The 25,564-nt window shown below is 39.9% G+C and overlaps 2 protein-coding genes across 4 annotated transcripts in view; both read right to left on the bottom strand.

Moving 5' to 3' along the window:
* MYRFL (myelin regulatory factor like) overlaps window positions 1-7,239 on the bottom strand; it is a 38,598-nt gene extending 31,359 nt beyond the window's left edge. The window contains exons 1-5 of the mRNA XM_035336857.1: window positions 6,914-7,239; window positions 6,444-6,534; window positions 2,360-2,427; window positions 2,007-2,265; window positions 490-581 (exon numbers count right to left, since the gene is read on the bottom strand). Coding sequence (XP_035192748.1) covers window positions 490-581; window positions 2,007-2,265; window positions 2,360-2,427; window positions 6,444-6,502 — 478 coding nt within the window. The 5' untranslated portion in view covers window positions 6,503-6,534; window positions 6,914-7,239. The remainder of the gene's footprint in view (window positions 1-489; window positions 582-2,006; window positions 2,266-2,359; window positions 2,428-6,443; window positions 6,535-6,913) is intronic.
* Window positions 7,240-16,713: 9,474 nt separating this feature from the next.
* Window positions 16,714-25,564, bottom strand: part of RAB3IP (RAB3A interacting protein) — a 29,365-nt gene continuing 20,514 nt past the window's right edge. For all 3 annotated transcript variants that reach the window (XM_035336869.1, XM_035336883.1, XM_035336878.1), the window contains 4 exons: window positions 23,366-23,478; window positions 20,084-20,183; window positions 19,924-19,993; window positions 16,714-17,091 (listed from right to left, as the gene is read on the bottom strand). In XM_035336869.1, the coding sequence (XP_035192760.1) occupies window positions 17,009-17,091; window positions 19,924-19,993; window positions 20,084-20,183; window positions 23,366-23,478 (366 nt within the window). In that variant the 3' untranslated portion in view covers window positions 16,714-17,008. The remainder of the gene's footprint in view (window positions 17,092-19,923; window positions 19,994-20,083; window positions 20,184-23,365; window positions 23,479-25,564) is intronic.

Here is a 25,564-nt window from a genome sequence, read left to right as displayed (position 1 = left end):
TTGATAAAACATTGATTAAGTTAATTTGGAGAAGGGGTGGAGAACACAGTTTTTACCAACTTGCACAATTTTCTAGACTTTGTAGAAAAAATACACAGCTGATAAATCATATCATAAAGGGAAAAATGCAATCTGTTCTCTCACCCACTACATTAATCCCTTGCTAAGCTGACCCAAGTTTCTTTGCCCAGTCAATTTAGTGCCAAGCAAGTCAGCAGATTATGGTACCATCTGCAGGCTCTCGCATGGAGAAGTGGAGAGTATTTTGTTTGGGGGGTAGTCAGTAAGCAAAGACTTCTAATACTTCATCTCTCTTTCCCAAATATACATAGGTCCTTATTTAAAAAAATGTAAATTGTTCCAAACCTGGTAGTGGAGTACAGATGGTTAATGCCACTACATTTTCAGAGTCACTAGGACATGTGCTCTTAAAACATTTACTTGTCTATGGTGTGAAACATTAAATTCCACCTTCACACATCTGCTTACCTTGACTGCAGCTGTTAGACCAGACTGAAGGATCAGTGTTATCTCCCAGTAATTGTGATAACTTCCTTTTTTTCCCTGATGCTGTAGAAATACTTTTTTAAAAATATGTTACATTACTAATTTCAGTTGGAATACAGATATTAGTGTCATTACAAGAGAATACCCAGGTATTTCATTCTAACTGTACTATCACCCAAATTTTGATTTACCAGGAAGAAGAGATTGTATTTAGCTTTTTTGATCTGAATTATGCATTTTTTCCTTCCAAAACATAAACTAGCATATTTTTAATTTCATATGAATGGAGAATTTACTCTCTTCAAAACTTTACAGAGTGTATATGAGATAGGATTTTATTGTTTCCTGATATCTGCATTAAAATCACACCTTTTTCTTAAATAATTTTATTTCCCTGAATGTGAACTCACTTTTCTTATACAGAAAACAAAAGACCAATAACTATTAAACTAATGCATTAATTATGACATCTCTAGGGAAAACTGGTGGGAAACAGTTTTCTCCCTTTCCTAGAAACTGAAATTTCAAAATCTGCTCCTTTTCCTTTGCAGGAAATTCTTATTCCAAAGTTTTGATATTACAAAACGGCAGATGGTCACTCCTTCTGGAAGTGTAAATAAATAAATAAATAAATAAACAGATCACAGACAGTCCTAGCAGATACTGAAGAAATCCTGCCCACCATACTGTTATTCTTTTTTTCTGGATTTGTTCAAAAATTCCACATTAGGTTAAAAATTATTTTGTAACTTAAGTTCTAGTAACCAAAGTATTCCCTCAAAACAGAACATGATTAGGACTAACTAGAATCTTTTACTACAAAACAAGCAATTAAAACATAAACTGCCTCACCAAGAAAACTAGCTTCCTTTACCCACATCACCAACGTAACATCTAATTGAGCTCCCAGCAGAGCAGGAGACAGAGGATTTGGAAGCCCAGGACTAACACTGATGAATTCGGATTATCTCCCAACAACCAGGGAGGTCCCCCTCTGGTATGCATTGGTCAATTCATTCTTACTTGGTATGGTTGGATGCCTGTGCTACCCAATGTATTTTAATTAAGCATCTGCAACATGTTGGTGGATAAATATGGCAGATGGTATATGAATACCATTTCACTTGCTTACATTGATATGACATTTTTTTTCTCTCATGTCAGAACACTTTCAAAACCATTATGGGCAAATTCCTGTGGAAAGTATTGCAAAACACCTAAATATTTTTATAATCAGGTTACTAACTACCTGTTGATCCCTCTTTAGCCTTGTACATTTCTTAGAATTTAAGTCCATTCCCACACATTTTAATCCTAGTTTTAATCAAGATGTTTAAAGAACCCTCAACCATAAGTAAGTGTATCAAACATGTCTAAACACTGCCATCCCGTGGAAAATCCTGCACCCACAGGGATTTTACACCAGTCTTTAACTGTCTTCTATCAGCTCCACTTTTTTCTGTATCTGTCTCATCCCTTGCATAAAAGTTTTATTTTACCTGGAAATCTGAGGTACATTTGGTTGGAAGTATGAATAATTGAAACCCAAACAGCTGGAGGATGTAGAATTGTTCCATGGAGTCATGGTATTATCTTTCTTCAGACAGGAGCTTTGGGGAATGCTGCAGGGATGTCCACTGGTGTTAGGGTCAGGAAAAGTCTCCAGGAACCTGCAGGGTAACTTGCTGGGTGCCACAGCCGATGGACATGGGAGTGGAGGCTGCTGCCCACTTGGCCACGAAGCATCATTCCAGATGGCTGCAAGAAGTACACAGACAAGAAAGGAAGTAGAAAGAATAGGAGGTGGAGACCTTCCTGCTAGCTTAGGAGAGGCAGAATTCACGTCACATACTCTTGAGCTGTGGTGGAGAGCATGCTTCTGACCCAGAGTCCGGTGGGGAGTCTGGCAACTGGCTTTGCCTGGGGATGAAAAATAAGTGTTAATTTTTACTGGGAGAAAACATTAAGGATGACCACAAGAGAATGCTAAAAGTAGTTGGGGGTGGGTCCACGAAGCTACTTAAAATGGCCTTTGGGGAGCATTCATCTCCATGGCTGCTGCCCCTTCTCACAGGAGCAATGTCAATTGCGCTTTGTCAGACATCCCCTCTGCCCCTCCACCTCTCCCCCTTGCAGGGGTGCCCCACAGCTGCCAGCTCTTGCCCAAACACCCCTCCCTCTGGGGCGGGGGACTCAAGTCCTGCTTCCTTCCCATGAGCTGCTGGAACCTGGAATACAACTTGGAATACACGGAGCTCACAACAGCTCCATTCTCTCTACGCTGCATTTTAAAGAGCTGTAGCATCTTCAGCTGCTAACTGTAGACAATTCTTAAGGGAACAGTTTGGCCACAGCCTCTCAGCTGCTAACAGATTTTAGCAGGTCATACCACAGCACCTCACACGCACAGGAGAGGAGGGAAGCAGGGGCTGCACCAAGGGTGGGAAAGGCATTTGCCTGATTTGAAGCAAGAGATTTTTACAAGCTCAGCCAAAAAGATCCAGAAGCTTAACAGAGGGTTTTCATGGGTGACAATCTACTTTCCCTCTTCTCAACCTTACACAAATTTTCTAGTTCCATTTAAAAAACAATGAGGGGGTACACAACAGGGACGACACAGTAATTAATATCTTTTATATCTAAATCATGAAAGAAAAGGGACATCCCAGCAGCCCTCTGAAAGTAAAGCTTTATATATATATATATGTATATATATATATCTTCTCACTGAATATGAGCTATTCAGGCATAAAAACAACAATGTGAAATAGTTGTTTATTGCCTGGAAGACAACACAAACACACAAAATAAAAATAAAAATAAAATAAAGAATAAATTTTAAAGGTGCACTGGCAAAAACAGGCAGGGTTTGGGCACCAGGGGCTGCAGGCTGCACTGAGGGGAGGCAGCCACGAGCTGCCGGGGACTGGTCCTGGCAAGCTTCAGCCAGTTCTGTCTGACTTCAGCCAGACCCAGCTGGTTTCAGCCAGTTCCAGCTGGTTTCAGCCAGTTCCAGCTGGCCATGAGCTGCCCCTCGCCCGCCGGAGCCGCCACCTCAGGCGGTCAGCAGTGCCCAGGTCCCACAGCGGCACAGGCAGGCAAGCAGCCCTGCAGCTGAGGCAGTGAGAGCTCTGTGGGGCAAGGCTGTGACCCACTGGAGCAGGGATGTGCCAAGGGGATAGCAGGGTCATGAGTGACCCATGGCAGAGACAGGAAAACCAGAAAGGGGTGAAGAGAGGCAAGGAGGAGCCATTACACCCCACCACCCCACCACAGGCCTCCCATAACCTCACAGGAGGCAGTAGGAGGGATGGAGGCAAGGAGGTGACTGAAGAGGAGGAAGGAGGGAGAAGCGCTCGGCTGAAACTGAGCCTCAGAAAGTCTGTGTGGAGGAAATATATTTAATCATTTATGTTCTCTTTATCTCAGTAGCCAAGTCAGTGATCAAAAGTTTGTGCTAATCGGTAACGAATTTAAGAAATGAGGCTCTTCTGCCTGCAACAGAGCGCTCACAAAACGCAGACCCGTGCAGCACCACATGCAGCACCGCCACCCAGCAGCTTCCACGTCACCCGCCGTGAAAACGCCTGCCGAGTAACACTGTGCTGTGCCAAAGGCAGAGCCCGGCTGCTTTCCTCTGCGTACAGCTACACAAGCAAGAAGCTCATCTCCCAGTTCACGTTACACGAAGCGGGAAGCTGGGCCGCCTCTGCAGCAGCTCGGGGTTGTGTGCTGACAGCCAGCACTGTTGCACAGCGTAACACACTCAGCACCCTGGTGTGAGGCAAGGTCTCTGCGTGGCACAGCAGCTTCAGAGCCCCGGTGGGAGCATGGCAGGGGGCAGGTGCACAGACAAAATGAAGTGGAAAGGCAGTTACGCTCCGAAAATCAGTAGCAGAGCCAGGGCGCTGGAGGCATGACAGAAGAATCCTGGCTGGGAACCCAGAAATTCCATGTGATCCACAGCCACCTCCTTGCCAAACCCCACAGACAAGCAGGAAAGATTTCTCTTTTAACAGCCCTGCTGGAGGAGGTCATTATGAAAGCACAACAGCATAAGTATGCTTTTGCCTATCTCTGATTTTTAAAGTGTTGTTTTTTTTTCCTTTTTTTTTGTTGTTGTTACTCAAAGAGATAAATCTATGAAAACAAGAACTATTTCCTTTCTGAAAAACTTCAATAATGCTGCTCTGTACAAGAACATGTGTGTCTATTCTATTTTACTCTGCACCATCCTCCTGATTTTCACAAGGAAAGCGAACGCTTCCTTGTCTGCAGCTGACACTTGGAGCTTTGCTCTCAGTTTATGGCGCAACTCATGTCCAACAGCTCAGCGCATTCACATGTTTGGGGTTCGAAAAAAGTTTCTTGATTATTTATTCTTTGGCCCATACGCTTGATTATGTTATAGTATATATTTATAATATTTGTTGTAGTATATAATCTGTTTTGCTTTTACGCGTTTAGAATTCCTCCTATCAGACGATGTAAAGGAATACTGCCTTAGAGAGAGATGTGGAACTAGAGTATAATGTAAGCTAAGCCAAGTCCTTCATGAGTAGTTCACAGCAACAAGCAGGTATTCCCATGCCACATAGCAAAACCGCTTTGTTGCTTCTGCATTGAAAATGGGAAGACTGCTATACAGTGAGGCTATGCTCCTGGCTTCGGTCAGTTGAGGGCACAGGGCTGTCACATCTATCTTATTTCAAGTTTTTCAGCTCTTTCTGATTATGTTTTCACAGCAGTTTAAAGGAGAGAAAATCCTGTGCCAACTCTCGGCCACTCAAAGGACATATAAGGGTTCCTCAACTGCATTAGGGATGATGGAGGTTCAGAAATTGGCTCTTTAATCTTTCAGGCATTCCTATAAATTGTAGGCTCAAACACTGCTTAGAAGCACTTTTAAACAGATTATGGTATTGTGTATGCTCATACTTAACACTGCAGCTGTAATATCCACGTAAGGTACCTAAACTACATGATACCAGGTATGTACATATCTATTACTGCTATATGTTTTTGTGTATGAAGACAACAGTTGCACTTTAAAGTTGTCATAAAGGAGTTTGATAATCTGTTTAATCTGATACATGTTTAGTCATGCTAAGAACAAAGGTTATGAGTATTTATATGCAGCAGCCTCTTCATTCTTCTGTTATGAGTGTGGCCAGCAAGAAAATCAAGTCATTATTCATGATTTAGAGCAGGTAGAAGCCTATTTAGCCCACTGTAAGTAAATATGTGCAATGCCAAGTACGTGCAGAGTGAAAGGTCCTGTGAGCCATTTAATTACTGTAAAAACATCCACTTTTGCTTTGCTCTTGGCAAGTGTCAGCCCATTAATCATATTTTACATTTAACAACAATCATATGACAGTTGTCTAGATGAAAGATTCAGGTTTGAAGCCTTGATAGACCTGCATTGCATAACTTTCCACCCTTAACCATGACCCTTTGCAATATGTAGCCTTTGTAACTCTGAAAACAAGTCTCAGAAAAGATTAATGGACAGCTTCTTTGTTCTGAGGGAAACATTAGGATGAAAAGAGTAGACCTGTTCCCCTCAGTCATAGAGGTTTACATTAGTCTCTCAATTTATAATACATTAATCTCATTTACATCATTTATTCTGAATGTTAACACTAAAGCAGTACTTGGTTATATTAAAAAATAACAGCTTTGCATTTAAGGCCATCATTAGTATAACAGTTGTGAATTATCCCAGACATCATTGTCATCCATTCTGTTGAATTACAAGACCACCAGATTTCTGTTAATACCTGCAGTTTATATTTTGAGCACTTACAGTTTCAAGTAAGTAAATAAGCACACCACAATCCTATTGAAATTAAGAGATTTCAGGTCTGACTTGCATTCAGATTTTATGAATGTGCTACTGAAAACGAAATTTAATTTGCTGCTCTAATACTTACAAAGTTCCAAACTCTAAGTCACTACTGATGAATTCTTCCAGCATACTTGTATCCACCATGGGGTTCTCCAAGGCTCTGTGGACATCTTGCCCTATAATTAAAGATGTCAAGAAGAGAAATTCTGAGAATGAAATTTGTACAGTCATCAGTACTTTAGACTAAGTAATGCTTCCCACTGTCCTGCACAAGGAAAACCAAATCAGTCCTGTCCTAGCAGAGGTGCACACCTTATGTGTGACATATGGGTTACCCTTTTGTTTAGAAATATAGTCAGTCTGGGGAGAAAGGATGACAGGAAATGCAGAGCAAAAGAGAGCATACAGGTGAGGATGGAGATGTTGGAGCAGCCCCAGGAAAACACCAATTTGTATTTGTCATTAAGGCTTCACTGAATTATCACACCAAGAGGATGAGGGGCTCCCATCTGTAACGGGGAAAAAAAAAAAAGAGTTCTGAAGATAACTTCATACCCTTTTATGTTGGGATCAAAACTGGTGATTGGGTCAAAGCTCAGATGTTGTCTCACAGAGATCTACTTTCTGCATTGGTACTTCCAGTGAATTTCTAATAGTTTTAAGCTATTCTAAAATAATTTTAAAATCAATTGTCCTAAACATAGATGAAGGAAGCAGAAATAAAGATTTAGAAGTGTTAAAGGAATTTATGGCTTTTTATTATTTACCTAGAAAAACAAACAAAAAAAAACAAAAAAAATACAGCCCAATAACATGTTAAATGTATTAATGAGCAGAAAGGTTCAGTACTTTGTCCTTTGCTGCTTAGTTACTGAAGGCTATAAACAGATTTTATGACTATAAAGTCTGTGGAATTCATGAGTTCTTTCCTAGCAAGTCAAGCAAGTCAGACGGAACTCTCCTTAAAGAAAAGAAAAACAAACAAAACTACTGCGCAGGCTCACCAGCTTTCCAGCAAGCCTTCTATAAACACAGGTGTGTCCAGTCAGAAAGCAAGCAAGATAAGGAAGTTTAAGTTACTGCTTTCTCCAGTCAGCCACTGGAGCTGGATGGCTCTTTCCCACTACTACACAGGATAAAGTGGAGTAGCCTGTAGATCGAGAGCTGCGTGGCTCAGCCCCGAGTGGCTGACACCATTTCCCCCTAACTCTGCAGCTACCTGGGAGAACACGAGGTTAATCACTCTCATTAAGCACAAGAGCAGTAACTGCCTTTGGTGCTTTAACACAGTCTTCTCGCTGTAGTAGCAGCAGACACATGCATCGTAGAAGCCATAAGGTTTCTCCTCTTTTTTCTGTTGTCTCTATCTCATGTGGTTCTTTCTTGATCCAGTGTTTAGACATTGCTTAACTGCAAGCAGCATCTAATTCCCACTTTGACCACCTTGCACAGGAATTCCCTTGTGTGTGTCTTACTACATAAATTCAAATGGCTAACAAATGTTTTGAAAACTTACTTTGTGATCACAGGTGGATCTAGAAATTGTTTGCTTATTGCTGCTACAGGCTGAATTCCAGCTGCCGTTCACCGTGAGACTGCAGCTTGCAGGTGTGCTGGGAGATCTTTGCATCCAAACATACCGGCATGGTATACAAAGCTGTTCTCCACACGTTAGAGAAGAGCAGATTCAATAGGTGTAGCAGACTTACTTGCCTCAGCAACATTCTGATATGGAAAGTCTTGCTGTAGTAGCAAACAAAGCACTTGGCAAAAACAGCTTGAAATACACAGGGGCCTGACTTTCTTCAACAACCTCCCTAAAACTTGAACTCCTGTGCAAGTAGCCTGGCCCTCATGCATAATGAAACAATCCTGTCACTAACATGTTTTTCCTGTTCCACAAAACCAAGAATTGCTTTATTTTGACCAAGATCAGAAACAAACTCTTCTGAAGTGCAGCTTTGAAATGAAAACGGACAGGGTCTGTGATACGGGCATCCCACAGTCCAGAGGTTAGCCCTCTTGCTTAGCAATGACAACAGCAATATGCACCATTCCCTCTTAATCTCTACATTTTGCATTAACAGTTAAATGGGTAGGAGGAGAAGGAAGGAATAAGTAATTCTGTGCTGGGGGAGGAAGGAAGCACACCAGGAAGACAGCCCACCGCTAATGAATGTTTCGTGATGCTGATGTACCAAAGAGCCACACCGCATTTGGCTGCAGTGTAGAACTTAACTCTAATAACCATCTTCTTTCTGTCTGTCTGAAAGTACTTTCCTTTTCTGTGCCAGCCTGTGCTTGCACTGGCATGTTTCAGCAGAGGAGGAGCTGCTGGATCATATGCAAATTTATTTAAAACACTGGCATCCATTTCACAGGCTTTGAAACATGGCAAGCACTTGAAAGGTATGGGCTTGGGGATGAAAAAGCACACTCACATTTTGACTGGGCAATTATTTACTGTTCTTGTTGCTCCCTGGCAGTGTGCAAGCCAGTTACCCAAAGCTGCTCTGAGGGCAGAGAGCTATAGGTATGTACACGGATAAGCTCTGCTAGAGGCCCCGGTGCATGTACAGCTTCCTGCACCAAACCACGTGCCTGGCTCAGTGCTGCCAGGGGATGTGCAGCATCAGCAGCCCTTATCAGCATGCACACAAGGATCTCTGCTCCCAGGCCACACTCCACAGCACAGTCTGCCCAGCCATCCTCTGGGAAGCGTCCTCACTGGGTGACTCGTGTCACTGTGCAGAGGACTGCCAGCTGCTCAAGAAACCAGCAGAAATAAGCTGGCACCTGTGAGGGGCAAGGGCAAATGCAAAGGCAAGGCAATATGGTGACTGGGGGTTCACACAGGACTGCAGTCATAGGCAGCATAGGACTGTATTTTGTCCATTTCCCCATCAAAAATCAAACATTCTTTTTTCTCTGTCCCATTTGATCTAAAGTCCCATACCTCTCTTCTACCAATGCCTTGTTTCCCTGTCTGTTCCCCACTAGCCTGTCCCTATTTCCAGCCACTTTCACCCCAGAGTAGGCTGGTCTCTGTCCTCCCTGCCTGACAGTGACTTGGTTCATACATCTCTTTTTGGCAGACACCTCCTTTCCTCCAGCCAGGAGGCTCCAGTCACAGTTTCTCCCTATACGCTCCTGAAGCCAACAGCTGCAGTCTCAACCCCTCGATCACCTGCCTCGGTTAATTCTCTCAGCACTTCCTCGCAGAGCCTTACTGCATTTAAATCAGTTGCCTCCTTTCCACTAGTATCTAACGCAAAGTGATGGATGGGGGGCACAGAACCAGAAACTCCTTGCAGTTCTTTTTATGTCTTTCCTGGAGTCGCTGTTTCAGAGAAAGTCACACACAGGTCTGAATTTGGCACGAAGCATAGCCGCCGCTTTCCAGATGAATGCTAAACTGATCATTACTTGACATTAAAAGAGGTACACCAGGAAGTTCCCAGCCGACTCTAGCTATTTGTAGTAAGACTTGTGTCAAAACCTCAGCTATTCCATACAGGGAACAATCCTTAAATACAGCTGGAGATGTATAAGTGGCTCATAAAACACATTCGATGCTAAGTATTACTTGCTTCCTGAAGGACAAATTCATAAAGCTTGCTACAAAGCCTTGCACCTTGAAGGAAATGTTTTCTTGCAATTAATAACTAGTTTTCATCTGGAGATATTGTACCACTAAAACATTTTATGAGCCACTATAAAAGCTCAGTGAAAAGTCCAGTTGAACTTCATTAAGGTAAGTCTTGCAGCAAGGTAAGTCTTACTCAGTGGGTTGATAATTCCTTAACTTCCTTCATGCTAAAAGGATTCCAAGTATTGCTCACTATTTAAATTATTGAAGATAGTCCTCTTCATTTTGACTGGAACAGACTAGAGTCATTGATAGAAGCTGCTCAGGCTTCAGGGCAAAGGACACAGACCTCAGGCACATGGCAGCAACAAGTAGAAAAGGGTTAAGGACAAAACAGCTTCTATCTGGCGGAACTGCAACCTGTGAGGACATACCACAGGCCACAGTTACTCAACGGCAGGAAGATCTACAACGCTCCAACAGGTAAGGAGTGAGCTTGTGTCAAGATAGATGGCTTTTCCCCCAAATACCAACATTTTCCAGAGAAACAGAAATCTCACAGTGAGTACTTTTAAGTTCTCGAGTCATCTTTTTTTTTTTTTTTTCTTTTTTTTTTTCTTTTTTCTGTTTCAATCTCTCATCCTTAAAATGGTAGGAGAGGCCTTTGGATTTTTAAGTGTTTCCTGTTTAATGGTACGTTTGTTCTGTTTGTTGATTTACCAAGACCCCCAGATAGATTCAGTGTTATCCACGCAGGAGCATGAGTACAAAGAGAGGTGGTGATTCCACTGTTAAGAGACTTCTTTAGAGATCACAGAGGGCACTGAGGCCAAACACATCTCAGACACCTGAACATAGCTTCTAACAACAGCAAAACAGGAGAAGGCTGAATTTAACAGCATAACTACTTTGGCCTTCATTCTGTGTCTCAACCTATTGGTAACATCAGGAGGAATAAATTGCTCTGCTACAGATGGGCAGGTAGAAGAGCTAATGAGGAGCTCTGGCCTCCCCTTGACAAATAGAAAGTTACTGATTCAAAAATCTAAAAGTTTTAGTAATAGTATTTATTTCAAGAGAGATCATGGAAAAGTCTTAGATCAAAGATTAAGTGTGTAGTGTGAGAGGAATGAAATGAGACAGAAAACTTTCAGAACAGGCACACCACAAGAGAAAAGCGGTATTCTTGAATGAGAAAAAGCCAGGGTCAAGTCCCAGCTAGAGTCACATCTAATCTAAGGTCTATTGATTATTGAAAGTAGTGATTTACAGGAAAGCAATCATTACATTATCTCATTTTCCTTGAAAACTTCTTCAGACTGTCCTTCTCAACACTGCAAATGCAAGCTGATCTTATAATGAGTGTCAGAACAAATATGCACTGTTAGGAACTAAAGCAACAGGGAAAGTGGGATTCTTTTTTGCTCATGAATTTCAAATAATCCTGCAAAACATTATAAATGTGCTTAGTTGCCAGCTGATCCATTTGGAAGCCAAAGCTGAAGCACTGATGAATCAGAGACTTCCTCAGCGGCAGCATTTGAAACTTGATATTGCAAGACTCAGCTGCTTTGTAGCCTTGAAAGACAATGTTCCAGCTGCTATGACTAATCTCAGAGGCCACTAAATCAGATTTAGCAGTTTATTGCTCTTGTCTCATTTGGAAGCATTCTAAAGCCAAACCACCAGCCGTAGTGCTAAGCTGGAGAGAAGCAGTCAAAACTGGCCTTACATTCAGCAGAGATTAACAAAGAAAAGAATGCAAGCCATCCTTTAAATCAGCCTGCTCCCATTTCAGATTTACCTGTGCTTCAACAGCAAGAGGCGTCTAGCTACTTACATGTTGAATGCAAGAGTGATTAGCTTCTGTAGCCTTGCCATACATCTAGTGCCAGTGTCCAGACAATGAAATAAAAGTCATCCCCACATGTTGCATCACCTTAGCAGACCTTTGCAATATCCTAGTTCTACACAGCAGAGCCACACGACATTACTAAAGGAACATGATTTTCAAAAATGTTTCATTTTTCTTCTGTGATTAAATGGAATTGACAGGGCTTCTCCCCCCCATACAGATGTTCTACCTAACTACCTTCCAAAGAGAGTTAAATTGGTCATTCTAGAATTACAATTAGTACAATTACAATTAGTAATTCTAGCTAAAGGGCTCACACAGCTAAAATCCCTGAAATACATCGTAGTATCATCACAGAAGTCAACAGAACCCAGCCCACACTTCCAAGAAAGCCGTTTCCCAAGGAAACGGTTTTCTGGTGATCAGGTTTTTATGTACTTCCATATCCAACACTATTTTGAGTAGTTAACAGGTAAGCAGTACAGTACCTGAACAAATAGCTTGATAAAAACAAATATCTTGCTGAAAGCAAAGCCAAGTTTATTAGCTTTTGATCTCTGTGACTTAAAATGAACTTATGAAACATGGTATGAATTTTGTAATATCAATAAACAACACATTTGCCTGCTAGCAGCCCTAGATTGTGGTTCACTGATTTCAATTTTTTGGCTTAAGAACAATTCCATGAGGAATGCAGGCAGACCTTCAGTTCCCAGACTGAAATCAAAGTCAAAATTTAGAGCTGCCACCTTTCACCTGGTGCAAGCCAAAATAAATAAATAAATAAATAAATAAAGTTAAAATATGTATATATATTTAACAGAAATTAAATGCTGGCAAACAAATGTTGACCATTTTAGCCAAACAGAAAGGGCAGTTTTCATTAAGACCGGTAACAGATGAAGAATACCTGCACAGGTAATAAAAGGAAATTAAAATATAGAACGAGAAGCTTGGATTTGAAAGGTTAATATTAAAAAAATAAAATAAAATAAAAATAGAATTAGATAGTGAAAAATATGTAAGCCTTATAACAGCTATTTTGAGTAACATTATGGCAGGACCTGCAATGCAGTTTTATTAAGGAATCTGATAGAAAGCAAATTTTGTGGTGAGAGAAAGGCAAGGGACTGCTGGGTCCTGCCTGAGTGTCAAATGACTTTGGGAAGAAGGCGTAAGGACAGATCCCAGCCAAAAAACAATAAACAAAAATATTGGCTTTTAATTTCTCAGATCCAATTACAATCAAATAGCTTCAGAGGAATTTTGAGTGGAAAGAAAACCCTCTGTAACCTGACTTGATGAGGTAGAGTAGGGAGGGAGCTCCTCAACCTCATGAAAACCACTATGGTTGCAGAAGGGATACATTGCGAGGAGACCTCGGCCACTTCCAGGTTTTCTTCCTGACAGTTACCAGCACTGCAGGATCCACCTTTCCTTTGTTATTCTCCCCAAAATACCAAGAAAAACACACTGCAGTGCATCTACACCACTTCTACTGTTTCTTTTTGGTATTGCATTACGTGCTACTTTTGTGTAAATAGAGCTTCTGTTTGGGGGCTTTTTTTCTCCGTCTTTCCTTCAATTAATCCCAAACAGTTGCTGTATTTTTGCTGCCACAACAAATTGTTAAGACTCATCCTTAAAACTAGACTCTTACCTTCAAAGAACTGCTGCAGGGCCTCATTTTCTCCCACCACGTCCATGACAAGCCAGGAGAAGCCTTTTGCCTTCCTGCTGCCCGAAGAGTCCCGCTGAGCAAAACGCGCTGTTTCTCTTCCAGGTGATCACGAATGCATGAAGGAGCACATCATGCTTTTGTCAGAGGTTTCAACTGACTCCGTCCCAGCTACTCTCATTCCTTCCTAACTAGCATCAGGGATATGCTTAAACCCTGCTACACGTAAAGAAACATTTGGTAGGACTTTGGAGGCAAGGTGAAGGTGATGTGCTTTCCTCAGTTTAATATTCTTAACGTTCTTGTATTAGGGACCTTTGGTCCCAATACTAATCACAATTACACATGCGCAAAAAAAAGCAGCAATAAAAATTACTTGTCTTGTCTCTGTACTTTCACACAGGTGATGCAATTACAAGTATTGGTGAAAGACCAAGCGCTCCGATAGTTGTAAGTTCACCATATGCACTATCCCATCTAAGCAGCTGAGCACCAGGCTGTCCAACTGCTCTAAAAAAAAGTTCTGTCTTGCAGCACAGTGTCCTTACAGAGAAGCAGACCTTTCACATCACTAAACTACAGATGAAGCTGTTTGTCCCAGGTAGCTTTGAAAAGCCCATGGGAAGGCTAGGTATTCAACTAACGTATTTAAGGCCAGCAGCAAACCGTGTTTCATTCTCTCACTTGGCCTTTGTATACCGAAGATTGCCCCTGTTGTGTCATCCATAAGCAAATGGGGAAAAATATTCAGTTTTTTTGTCTGTAAAAGACATTTGGCTGTAAACAAAAGCTTCAATGAAGTCAAGAAACATGGAGTAAGGCCATTTTCTAAAGTAACTGCATTGACCAGACAAGTAAGTGCTGTACAGTTGCTACAAGCCCAGACACTCAGAGAGGCGTGGGTTTCTCATGATAGAGAGCTTATACTAAAGATACAGAAAATAATTAGTGAAAGAGTGTGAAAACAGAAGCAAACTAATTCAGTATTTACAATTATTATTGTATAGTATTATCAATGCAATCAAGCCAAACAACCATTACCACCTAAGTGGTACATCTTTGTAGTCCCTAGTACAAGAAAATAGTCTCTCGTATAATAAATTTTAGAAACATTTTCTCTTAACACTATCACGTATAGAAAAAAAAAATCTTTAAGTTCTTTGCTTAAATGAGCAACATTTGTAAAGGATTATTAAATCAGAATAGCAGCAGCGACAAACAATAATTTACTATTAGATAATCTGATAGGTAACTACTATTAGGTAATCCTGGAAACAGTTTGGTATCTTTATGCAAACTAAGTATTAATAAACATTTAGGAAGCCTTTCTGAGTCAACAAATACAGTTTGTTTTCTAAGACTGAATAAAACCAGGTTCCTTAGCTTAATTGACTTAAGAAACAACCTTTTCCTAACAGCTGAAGCTAGAATTCTTCCAGGTTTCTACAGCGGGAACTAGCACCCAGTGATGGGAGATTGACAAAAAATATTTAAGACTGAAATTGCCTGAGCTGGACATAGTCCATTACAAGTAAAAGATTTGGGCTTGGTTGTTTTAATCTTAATATGGAAATTCCCGGTTGATGCTAACACTAGCAGAGCATTTTTACCACAAACCAAAATACCACAAATATGGTATTAACTTTTGCTGCTCATTCTGTTTATTTTTTTAAAAGGGGGAGGGGACAACACACTCCAGTAAGAAAGTGATGAAAAAAATGTGTGGCATCAAACAGAAGAAATACGTAACCTTTAAGATCTTTCTTTTTAGAGAACTTCCATAAGCTTCCATTTTGTGTGTTTTCCTTCACCTGCCACTGCTTTAAGTGGCTATCATGTCCAAGACCTAGTGTTTTTCCAAAAGGGCTTTTATATAACAAATCCACCTGTGCTGGGTGTACGTGGCAAGGCTTTTTGGCAGGCTGCAGGGGTGACCTCAGTGAGAAAAGTCCAGCAGCTGCCCCATGTTAGATAAGGGCCAGTTTCAGCCGGCTCCTGCCTCTGCCCAGAGCCAAGCCAGTGACACTGGTTGAGCCTCTGTAAGGAAGGAAAAACTTTTTCCTCAAGAAAAGTGTACAGCAGCAGCTGGAGTGAGGAGTAAGAAAAAGTGAAACAGCCCTGCAGACACTGAGGTCAATGAAGGAGGGGGAGAAGAGGCTCCAGGCAGGCAGCAGCAGTTCCCCTGCGGCCTATGCAGAGGCCCCTGGTGGAGCAGGCTGTCCCCCTGCAGCCCATGGGTCCCACATGGAGCAGATCTCCACGCTGCAGCCCGTGGAGGAGCCCCTGGTGGAGCAGGTGGATGTGGCCTGGAGGAGGCTGCGGCCCATGGAGAGCCCCTGCAGGAGCAGGCCCTGGGTCAGAGCTGCAGCCCGTGGAGAGGAGCCCACGCAGGAGCAGGGGTCTGGGGGGAGCTGCCGCCTGTGGGGGACCCGTGCTGGAGCAGTTTGCTCCTGGGGGATGGACCCCGTGGTACAGAGCCGTGTGGGAGCAGGTCTTGAAGAGCTGCTGCCTGTGGGCAGCCCCCGCAGGCTCAGTTTGGGAAGGACAGCATCCCGTGGGAGGGACCCCACATGAGCATGACAACTAAGGAGCAGCAAAGTGCTATGGACTGACCACAACTAACGGTACATGTAAATTACTATCAACAACATGTTAAAGAAACTCATGGAATAGATGTTTTGCTGATGTAAAGACAGCTATGGAAAACTGATGTATAAAACAGAGAAATTGGAGATTTCAAAAAAAGTAGAAAAAGTCATTTACAGAAATTATTAAAAAAAAAAAAAAATCTCTAATGAAAGCAAATTAGAGGGAAAGAAAAGGTTTTAGTAGTCAGATAGGAGTTAGGCCAGATTTGTCTAAGAGCCAAAGAAGGACCAAGGAAACTTCATCATTCCTTGATGTCTGAAAAGCATCCTACTTTAGTGAGAGAGGACAGCCCAGTTTATTCTTCTGTTGACTCTTCACAATATAAAATTCTCTTCTATTGCTTTAAAAAGTAAAAATATAGGAAAGCAGCATTTACAAGAATACCAAGTTCTCCTAGTTGCCTGTTAACTGTATTGGCATACATACATACAGAAGATACATACATGCATCTAAACACTACACATTGAGGAAAATACCAGACATTCATTCCTTCATCATAAAATCATCTCTGTGTCACAGTTTGGAATCACTTAACTTTGCAGGGAGGTTCACAACATTCTGCATCACAAAGAACAGACAACAGATACTGCTTCAGACTAACATTTATTTAATCAGAAGTTTTGTTTTTTAATGTAAATTACAATCACTAATACACCTGCAAGTGCTTACCACATTTGTTCAACTAGATATTATTATTATGTACGCATATACAGCATAGGTCAGTTTAAAACAATCACAGTACTTCTTAGTGCAATCTGCAAAAGGAGAAAGATCTTGGACCCACTTCGTGGAAATAAATATCAAGTGACAAAAAAGATCCCGAAATTTTAGAGTTATGTATATTAAATGAAGTTCATGCATGCGCAAGAGTAAAAAGATTTAGAGTTCTTCCTTGTAGTAGCCAAGTTTTGCTAGTGACATCTCTCTTCGCAGCTGCATAACTTCCCAGAACATCTGATCCACTGAAACAGATAAAAATATCATTAAGCACGAGTTAATATTTTAACTGAAGTATACATATTGCCTCATTGTACATCAGTTTAAGGAAACTTTAGAAGTAGCAAATAACTAGTGAAACCTGAATTAAAACGTGAGCACTATTTGTGATTGCTTTTGGAAAAAATATATTTCATTTTGAAAAATCTAAGAGATAGCCCAATTAAAAGACTATTTTTCTGTGTACGCTTTCGTGTGTTTTTGTTTTGTTTTGTTTTTAATTGGGAAACAAAACTACATCAGTACTTCTTTTTGTCTTCAATTAATTGCAGTTTCTCAGTAATTGTCCTGCCCATTGATTCATTTTTTTCTGTATAAATGAAAGACTGCAAAATGAAAGAAGTAGAACTTGTTGACTAAGTAAAAATTGTTTCATCACAAAACCTATAATTTTGTTGTAATTTTTCCATTCGATCCTTCTTCCTCCCACTTTTGTTTTCCCTACCAGAAATCTGACAGCAGCAATGAATTAGGGAGGAAAGACTTTTTTTAATTTCATCTGTATTTTGCCAAACATGATGAGCCTGGTGCATGCCTTATACTGCTAAACATCACTGCAACACAAATCAAAATAATTGAGTACATAATTATTCCAGACAAAAATTATTTCCATGCAGTCAAGATTATGATGTAGACTGAATACAAAGGTTATTAACCTGAGGTTAAGGTCTCCTGTACCATATTTCAAAAAGCATTTTTGCAGAAGTGAACTCTATCTCAAAAACGATACAGTTTAGCAGAAGAAATATGAACAATGAGGACAATTAGGAGTGCCCACATTCTTCTACAGATGTTGGAATATTTACAAAAAGCTACAAATGCAAAATTGATTGCATTTTTTAATGATAAAGATGAAAATTGATCTGAAAAACCAAGCCCAATTTTTTCCAAAGTTAATTGTGAAGAATAAATAATTCTGTTGATGGTGAAAGCATTTTGATGGATAAAGCACTAAGTCAATTTCTTTATCTCGTTAATAGTGAGGTAAACAATTTTTAGTTGAAACTATATATGCCTTTGTACCCAGTCTGGCTGGGACGGAGCTAACTTTCCCCCAGCAGCCCATACAGTGCTGTGCTCTGTGCTTGCAGCTGGAACAGAGTTGATACCACCCAGATGTTCTGCCTATTGCCGAGCAGTGCTGGCACAGCATCTCCCCAGCACAGCCCCAAGGCCAGCAGGCTGAGCATGAGGACATCAGCAGGGCAGCTGATCTAAAGTGACCCAAGGGATGTCCCATACTGTACAGTGTCACGGTCAGCAATACAAGCTGGGGAAGAGCGAGGAGAAGAGAGGGGTGGAGACAAGACACTTCTGTTACGGAAGCATTTATCTGCCCGCACAACCGCTGAGTGTGTTGAGGCCCTGCTTCTGGTGGCTGAACATCACTTCCTGATGGGAAGGGCAAAGTAACAGTTTTCTCCTTTTCCTTCTCCACAGTCTTTTTTTTTTTTTTTTTTTTTTTTTTTTTTTTTTACCTTTACCTTTAATTAAACTTTTCCCCATCGTATTTCCTCTCCCTGCTCATCTGAGGAGGAGAAGGAGAGAGAGAACAGCATGGTAGAGCTGAGCTGCCCATTGGTTGTTAAACAGCCACAGTCCTTTAGTGGAAAGCAAAAGCCTTTAAATATAAACCAGATTACAGCTTAAAATGTTTTTTCAAGGCCTTCTCCAATGACAGTAATTCAGTAACAATTACCACTGTCTGAAACTTTTATTAAACGTAATTTACTATATGGAATAGGTAGCTTTTCTGGTAAATTCCATGAAAATAATTCCCTTTAGAAAGGAAAGTAAATGGCATTGTTTGGGTAACAGTCTGTCACCTCAGGAATACCTCAGGTTAGATATGGCATTTTGGTTTATCTAAAATCCTGGATTCTTCAAAGTGGGGAACATCAGAAGAGATGACTATGGATCAAAATAGTGTGGTTTTGCATAGATCAAAATACACGGTGTATTTTTTAAATCCAGAATTAAGTAACCAAGACATACAGTATATACTTTCATAGGATCTACTATTATATGGACATACTAAAACCAAATAGCACAGCTAAGCAAATTTCTGATTCACTGCCCAGATAAGAGTTTCAATAGGCAGCTGTTAGATATGCTATCCTGACAGGAACAAAGCAGCCAGGGAACCGGTGAGGAAAAATAAACAGCCTGAAGCAAAGGCAGTAAGAATGCATTTCCCTTTTGGGTTGTGGATGAAAGAGAGGTGCAGTGAGAAATGAAGCCTTACATCAGCAGCTACATTTATGAACAAAGTCCTAACCAAGAGACCTTGCAATGCCACATCAAAGACCAAGTGTTTAGTTTTTAACTGCATTCAGATAAACAATTACAGTCTGATTTCCTGCTTTTTGTTGTAGTTTCTTAAAGCAACATAACCCAAAAACACTGTCATCCTTGTCAGTTCTCATTATTTCATGTGTTGGAACAAAAAAACAGACCTTGTTTTCAAGGTTGAACAAGTAGAAAACAATGTAACTGGAAGAATAAAACAATGTACAGTGAGAAAAGGCCATGTTTCCACACTTTGTGAAAGAGCCTTAATTTTTGAATACAGTATAGAGAGAACATCACTTAACTCCCCATGTCACAGAATTCTTAATGAAATTTCTTACTGAATAATGTAATTTTCTTAATGGACTAAAAAGCACTGGTTTTTCTTTCTAATTTCATGGGAGGGTAGGTTTCACCAAGTTCTCATAATTAAAATCAATAGCAAGTTTTAGGCACATGCACTATGGAAATTTTCTGTTTATACAAGCAAAACACAATTTGCTACTCACCATCTTGCTGTTTCAACAGTCCTTGCTGTATATATCGGATATATGTAAAGAAGTTGCACACAGAAGTGATCTGAGACAATATAAAAATAATGGTGGTTAATATTTTGTATAATGTTACTGCAAAAAAAACCTAAAAATTAAATCATGCTAAATTACTTACCCTGTAACGACAAAAAGGGGAAATGTAGTAGTAGCTGCTTGAATCTCCTAATTTGATTCTATGCTTGCATGACTTGCTTTGTCCACTGAGAGCACATTTCCTACAAAATATAACATTTGCATAATTTAATAAACAAATCTGACATTAATGTCTAACACCCACATGTATTTAAAGCAGTAATTCAATTTCTTTGTATTAGCTCAGATACTCAAGTCTCTGCCTTAATGTAATAATTGTAACTTTAAAATGATGTTGTCAACTATTTTAGCTCGTTAAATATTTTGTCAGCTTTGGTCAGGTACTTCCACATTCACTAGTTCATGTTGGACAGTCTGGAACAATGGGAACTCCTCAACTCCTTATATGCGAAATAAACTTGGTATGAATGATCAATTACAACAGTTGAACAGATTATTATATATATTTTTTTTAATAAATTTCTTCTTGATGTTGCATATCAGAAAAAAATCAGGCCTACAGAATATTTCTGAAGCTTCTGAAGCCTCTGTCAGATGCATTCCAAGATAAGCTTTGCATTTATGCCCAAACTGAAATCACATTTTTTACTTCTGGTGTATAATAGTTTGAGGCAAAGGAAAATAAGTTGCTTGAGAATAATTCTTTCCATTACCATTATAAAAAGTGATGGTGAAATAAATGTACTTTTTCTGTTCCTGTCCCTGTATTATATACAGGAAGAAGGAAAGGTCAGTAGTCACCAGGAGTTTTCCAAATAGAATTTACGAAAAGGCAAAGAATTAAAAATAATTCTTTTACCATTCTTTTTTCTAAAGTTTTACATCTCTTGAAGAAACTGCTAGTAATACAATGTAAATACCCCAGGAATGCGATTTACTTGAAATTTCTATATTGCAGCATCTCGGATGAACTGGGTTGTCATGGTATCCGCTGTTTCATTGATTTTGAAAGCTGCTGGCTCTTCTCCCTTCCATTTCTATCTCATGAAATTAGGGAGCATAAGAAGAAGCAGCCTTTCAAAAGTGAAACAAAAATTATTAAGCTTCTACAGTTCTAAACAGTGGCCCAGAAGCCCTTTTAGATAGTCTGCAGCTGGGCCACAAAATTATGCAAGATAGGAGAAAACTGAAGAGTGTATATGATTTTCCACAGTAATTTATGAGGACTGACAGAAGTCCATTGATCCAAGAAATACTACAGTGGCTGAAGCAAGCTGATCACAATTACAGCCAAGCCTTTGTGAGCAGGCAAACATTTTTAATGCTAAGAAAATAAAGCCTTTTTCCCTTCTGGCAAAAGAATTACCTTCTATATGTTATCTTCCATCACACCAGGTTAAACACTGGCATGACAGTTACTACTAATGACTGAGTTCTGCACTGTACAGCTTACTGCTTTGTTCCCCATGGGGACAATTACTCGAAACCTGTGGGGAAACCCAGCTGTCTTTTGTTAAGGCAATACTTCCTACACACCATCACAGGCACTATTCAATAACTTTTGTATGTCAAGAACCTTTCTTCGCTATTATCACAGCTCCCTGCCCTCCACTCCTTGTTTTGCTGTTGAGCAATTTATTACCTGCTATTTTATGCATCTGTTCCCTCTATCCTCCAGGCAATTGTACAATAAAAAGAATTCCTTTAGGAATTATTCTAATTGCCATTACTATTTATTTACACTGCTTGTCTACATTACACTACCTATTAAAGAACATGATTTCAATAAAAATAGTGATTTCCACCATTTAAAATAGAAAACGTGAAACTGCAAAACTGCTACTCAGTAAAAACCAAAACAGCTGTTTCCCATTCGGTGCCAGTAATATTTAAGACAGGACCTTTCAGATTATACTAATCTATGCCCAGCCAACTAGCTTGGATTACATTGGAGAAAAAAAGGTTAAAAATCTCATTAAACTTTTGACTGATGCAAACAAGTGCCCAAGTTGAGTACTTTAGCAAGATGCAGGAAAGTTGCTTGAACCACAACAATTTCAGACTAGTTTCCCAATTGTTCTTTAATGACACTTTTGTTTCAGTAGCTTCTTGCTGTCCCCATTCTCTGCTGCAGTTCGCAGTGGTGCCTGTTGGACTTGAAATCACCACCCCTTGAGTAGCTCCATCACTTGTGGTTAGGCCTTCTGACTGAGGAATGTTACAGCTCAAACAACACTAGTGACAGCAGTAAGCTGAAGAATATCTGAATGCCTGAATTTTGTAGTCTTTGATCCTTACTAGCTTAAGTCATAAAACATAATATTCATGTTATACAGATTCTTTAGAAGGAGAAATAAAAACTCCCTTTGAAGTGTTAAGTGTATTTTCTCTTCCACCCAGAAATAATGAGGAAAAGCGAGAATTAAAAAACAGTAGCAATGAGAAAGAAGGAAAAAATTTAAGCCAGATGAAAACATTTTGATGCAAGCCTCCTACCAGAAACCTGAGTCTATCAAAATATGTTAGAAACTTGTCCAAAAGATCTCCAACAGAGTAATGAAGACTTTCTCAAAATTTGTAAAGTTCTGTATTAACAGTGGCTTTGTTTGCTTAACCCTGACATACACTAAAGCACACCAGCAATCTCTTCCCTTCCTCTCCATATTCATCAAAGCCCCAGTGCCTCAGGCAAGTCCCTCCCACCTAATCTTAATGTCTGCATCAGTACCTGACATCAAGTCTTGCCTCAGATTCCTCTAGGACCGTTCCAAACTTTCTAAATCAGCCATCTGGTCATTCATCCACACTTCTTACTTTAGGCTTAAACTCATCCTCACTTTCAATCCCTCTTCATTACATTCCTCCTGCTTACATTCAGACAGTTTACTTTACAAATCTCCTCTCATATCCCTCAGCTGACTTTGCCACTATGCTACGTATGTCCTACATTTCTTATACCATAAATATTTCAAGATGTCTGACATTCAGCCCGTAATACTTCTATATCTATTTTTTCATAATGTTTTCCAGGGGATAGCCTTAGTTCAAAAGACTTCATTTTTAAGTATCGGGCTGGTTTTCTCCACAGAAGTGGATGTTACTTCACCTAGGATGCACTGACTACAAGCAGCTCTCCCAAACAGAAAATTTATCTTAAAATGCTAATATAGAACAAACCTTTACCATTGCTTACTTTCACCATAAAATTTTGAAACAGCAATCTTGAAATCTGAGATTTTAAGAAATATTTACAAATTTAAGATATGCAAATTTCAATGAGGTGATCAGTTGATAGCAGTTTTCTCAATCCAAGAGTTATCTCAAATGAGTGCAGATTCCCCCTCTGTCTGTTAGCTTAACATACTTTGGTCCCCCACATTCAACTGCAGAAGCTTTCACAAATCGAACAGGTTGCAAGCCAACAGGTTCAATGCTCAGAGTATTGTTTTCCACAGCTTCCAGAACAGCTGAGGCCAACTGCAAGAGAAATTTAGAAAACAGTTAAAAACAGCTCAGTGTTATCCATTGCCTCAAAGCACTGACACGTTTCTGCCTCTGTAAAGTTAGGAAAACTGAAAAAGTCAACTCAAACAGAAATTCAATTACAAATGAGATTTTGCCAATGTCATAGACAAGAGGTCCCATTCCCAGGCTCCAGTTTAAATTCTGCCCTCTAAACAACCCTGCCCTCCCTGAGGCAAGATAACTGCTTTTACAGCACGGAATGTTATGCTTGACTACTATGCTAACTGTATATTCAGTCATTCTTCATACGCCCAAATAGCACATACATTTGCACAAGCAGTGTTTCTGTCAGATACTGAATATGGCACAAACTTTGCTTACTTTAAAAATTTCTATAATTTTATTATGTTCTGTGGAAAAACAAAATGATGCAGCATGACTTCTATACGTTGGGAAAAAAGAAAAAAAAAAAAAAAAAGTAATTATTAGTCCACTTTTTCAGCCAAAGATAGCTTTAGAATGGTGTTCAAACAAGACTGAACAATCTACAGAAGAGCCAACAGGTTACCGTGACTTTGGAACACTGGCACAGTTAAAACATCACCTTCATTAACACAAAAACCTGAACTTTGTCTATTATTTATAAACACAACCATCACACACTAGAAACATGCTCACTTTGCTTTACTGGACTCAACACTTGCCCAAGACTACTGTTTAAGCATGCACGAGTAATACCCATTACCTTGATATAAAGACTGTACAATTTATGTTAGCAGTTAAACATAATCTTGTGCCCACGTTCCTTGCTACTAATAGAAATATTTTTCAATTGTAAATATTTTTAAAATGGAGTGTTATGAAATAAATTCATAGAAAACACTCTCCCAATACCATTTACCACATGCAAAACCAGATTACACTTATACACAAGAGTCTACAAGAGATAACGTAATACTTCAACTATTCAGAAAACTGCATTCCCAATTATTCAAAAACATAATACATGTGTAATTTATTAACTGCACAGTAGTTTACTGTTATTCAAAGGAAAACAGAAGTTTGTCACTATGCACAGCATCTGGAAACAATAACTGACAGCGCTGACCAGCGCTAGAAGCCTCCTTCTTTCCTTAAGGAAACACGATTCTACAGTATCACTACTGAGGTGAAAAAAAAAATGAAGTTGCTGAGAAAGACAGCAGGGTGGCCTACTTAAACATCCTGCAGAAGTAATTTAATTCCCATAGTAACAAAGTAAACTTTTTAGTGGGAGGGTTTCATATGATGCTCAAGACTAACCATAATGAACTGGTATACAGTTAACTAAAAGATCATGCACGCTTCTGGCCAGAAAGTAACAGCAGATGAAAAGCATGGGAAAAGTATACACACCACAGAAAAACAGATAACTATCCTGAAAAAAATACAGCCTTTTCCATCTGAGACTTTTGATCTTATTTTTTAAGAAATCAAGTTGGATGGCTTTAAAATTTTTTTTTTTTTTTTTAAAGATCTACAAACAAAGTTCCTTTCCTCTGGAGACTGATACTACAACTACAGCCCAAAAACGCTGCTTAACAACAAAGAATAAGTACAGCAGTTGCAGCTGGAACCAGTTCCACAGTAATCCCAGGATGAGTAAAACACCATTCTTTCCTCTGTGTTGGGGAAAGCAGGGAATGGGAAAAATCACACAGTCACATCATTTGTTTAATTTGAAACCATATTCCCCAAGTGTCCCTGCTGAATCACTTCAAATCCCAAAGTCTGATTCTTGAAATTCAAACCTCTCTTCAAGAAGATACCCAGACTTGGCTTTCCACTTGCTCTGACTGATGGGAGAGAAAATAGGGCCACAAAATTAACAATGCTGGGCTCTAGTGCCCCCTGTATAAACAAGGGGCAGAGACAGGACACTGTTTCCACTAAACAGTGCCTCTGACACACTGGGGGAAAACCCACCATCCATTCCTACAAACATCGATTTTGCTAGACAGCATTAACATCTAAAGGCTTAAATTGTCTCCACCTAAGGCAGCCATATCCGGAATAGCATATGGTGAAGAAAAAGTGATTTATTTCAATATTCCAGAAT

Source organism: Oxyura jamaicensis, chromosome 1, assembly GCF_011077185.1.
Source record: "Oxyura jamaicensis isolate SHBP4307 breed ruddy duck chromosome 1, BPBGC_Ojam_1.0, whole genome shotgun sequence".
Lineage (NCBI taxonomy): Eukaryota > Metazoa > Chordata > Aves > Anseriformes > Anatidae > Oxyura > Oxyura jamaicensis.
The sequence above is the reverse complement of the archived record's forward strand: the minus strand, read 5'-3'. Positions and strand labels throughout refer to the sequence as shown.